The following is a 1,990-nucleotide window of genomic DNA, read 5'->3' on the forward strand; positions in this document are numbered from 1 at the left end:
GATTTATTTTTACTTACAATCGTTTGGAAACTCATCTCACAACTGTATTTTATCAAAATTTTGAAAAAATTGCTTCAGTTTTGCACAAATCTGTGATGGAGACGCAGCTACTTTAACGCACTCTGAATTTGATTTGTCTGAAAGCTGATATCAATAATCAATAAAGTTTGATTGACCGACTGAAGTTGAAGCTGCTTTTCGATTCTGATTCAGCGTTTTAACATTTCGATCCACGAAAAACGAGCTCCTCTGGGTCTCTTTATGATTTGTGAGCAGACGTGCGTCTCGGTGAGCTCGTGCCGGTTCGGTTCTGATCCAGATGTTTTTCTGTCGCTCAGCTGGTTTCGCAGCTGTTTGATGAATACGTACACGCATTTGTACATAAGCTTTTTTTTTTTTAATTTTATTCTTATTTTTAATCTTTTTCTGCTGATTTTCAGGTCATTTTTCTTTTTTTTTTATTCAAACTTCCCTGCCGCTGTGCTGGTCTGATTTGTGCGTCTCGTGAGCTCGTGCCGGTTCGGTTCTGATCCAGATGTTTTTCCGGCGCTCACCTGGTTTCGCAGCTGTTTGATGGAGTGCTGCAGGGTCAGGATGTGGCTGAAGAGCGGACTCTGCAGGGTGTCCCTCAGGTTCCCCATGGTCTCGCTGTGGGTCCACTCCTCCCGCTGCACCAGTTTGGCCTGCAGACGCTCCAGAGCTCCCAGTACCTGCTGCCGCTCGGCTGACGACACTGAGGACAAACGAGGCGCGTTTTCACACACGGAGACGACATCTGCAAACCAAACCTGAGAACCGGGGGACGAGATTTACCTGTGGGGACATTTTCAAACATCGTCGTCCCTCGCTCTCCGTCTGTCCTTCTGGATCAATCTGAACACACAGAAAACATAAAGTCAGCTTTTTGGGGATTTAAAGGTTTTTCAGCGTTTTTTCGTTTTTTCTCCCTCCTGTTGGATTCCTGCTGCTTACGGTCTGACAGCTGCTCCCAAATTTTTTAGAAAACTCTGACCGCACATGCTTTATGCAGCGCAGTATTGTGATATTTTTGTGTGGCAATATTGCACAGACACTCAGTACGGTTTCTTTTTTATTATATAAATTATTAATATTGCAAATTCAAATGAATGTTTTTGGAGTTTACTTTAATTATAAAATCAATCGGGCTTTAACCATCGGTCCACTAGAGACGTTTTTCTGCATTAAAAACACCTGAAAACATTTTAGATCAAACAGATGCTGACGAAGTTTTCCTTTGGGGACATAACTAGGTAGCAGAAGGCAGATTTATTGGACATTTTTTTAAAGTTTAAAAAACGAAATTACATTTATCCTTGATCCTGTTAGATAAATTACATAAACTGCAATATATGTTATCGCAATATGCAGTATATCGCACCATGTTGTACTTTTACTTCAGTAAATCTGAATACTTTCTCTACCTGTTGATCAACCTGAAAAACTAACTTCCACATGTGCACACGACTACTTTTAAAGGCAAAAATGTGCGTGTGTGCGTGCGTCTCAGTATGCAGCTCGGCTCGTTTGCCCAATCAGAGCAGAGCTGAGCTGGCGTTATCACCACACACAGGTGGGAAAAACAAATCCCACAAACATTCATGAAATAACTGAAGGTCTTATTCAGTCACACCTGTAAGGGACTGTTCACTATTTATTGGGGGGGGGGGGTGTAAAAAGGGGAGGCTTGTCAAATATTTTTGAAGCAGTTAGGAACTTCTTTTTTCTTTTGGCTTCGGGAAGGGGCATACAACTTAAAAAAGCTGTATTATAAATTTATTTTACCACCTTTTTCTTTTTAAAAGAGAGAATGGCATGTTTTCAAAAAGATAATTTGGATTTATTTTTAAGCCATTTTATAAGAAACAATTTGGTGATTTTTTTTTTAATTTTTGGCAGTTTTTAAACAAAGTATTTTTGCTTTTTTCCTTATATTAAGTCGTATGTGTTGTATTTATGTTGAATAAAGAAT

General features: G+C 39.6%; 1 protein-coding gene across 1 annotated transcript; it reads right to left on the reverse strand.

Moving 5' to 3' along the window:
- Positions 1 to 255: 255 nt before the first annotated feature.
- Positions 256 to 1,041, reverse strand: LOC121939864 (inaD-like protein). The gene is made up of 2 exons (XM_042482794.1): positions 814 to 1,041; positions 256 to 733 (listed from the first exon to the last, which is right to left on the reverse strand). The coding sequence occupies exons 1-2, from the start codon at positions 833 to 835 to the stop codon at positions 459 to 461; spliced, it is 297 nt and encodes a 98-aa protein (XP_042338728.1). The 5' UTR covers positions 836 to 1,041; the 3' UTR covers positions 256 to 458.
- Positions 1,042 to 1,990: the final 949 nt, after the last annotated feature.

This window comes from Plectropomus leopardus, unplaced genomic scaffold (genome assembly GCF_008729295.1).
Source record: "Plectropomus leopardus isolate mb unplaced genomic scaffold, YSFRI_Pleo_2.0 unplaced_scaffold6392, whole genome shotgun sequence".
NCBI classification, from domain to species: Eukaryota; Metazoa; Chordata; class Actinopteri; order Perciformes; family Serranidae; genus Plectropomus; species Plectropomus leopardus.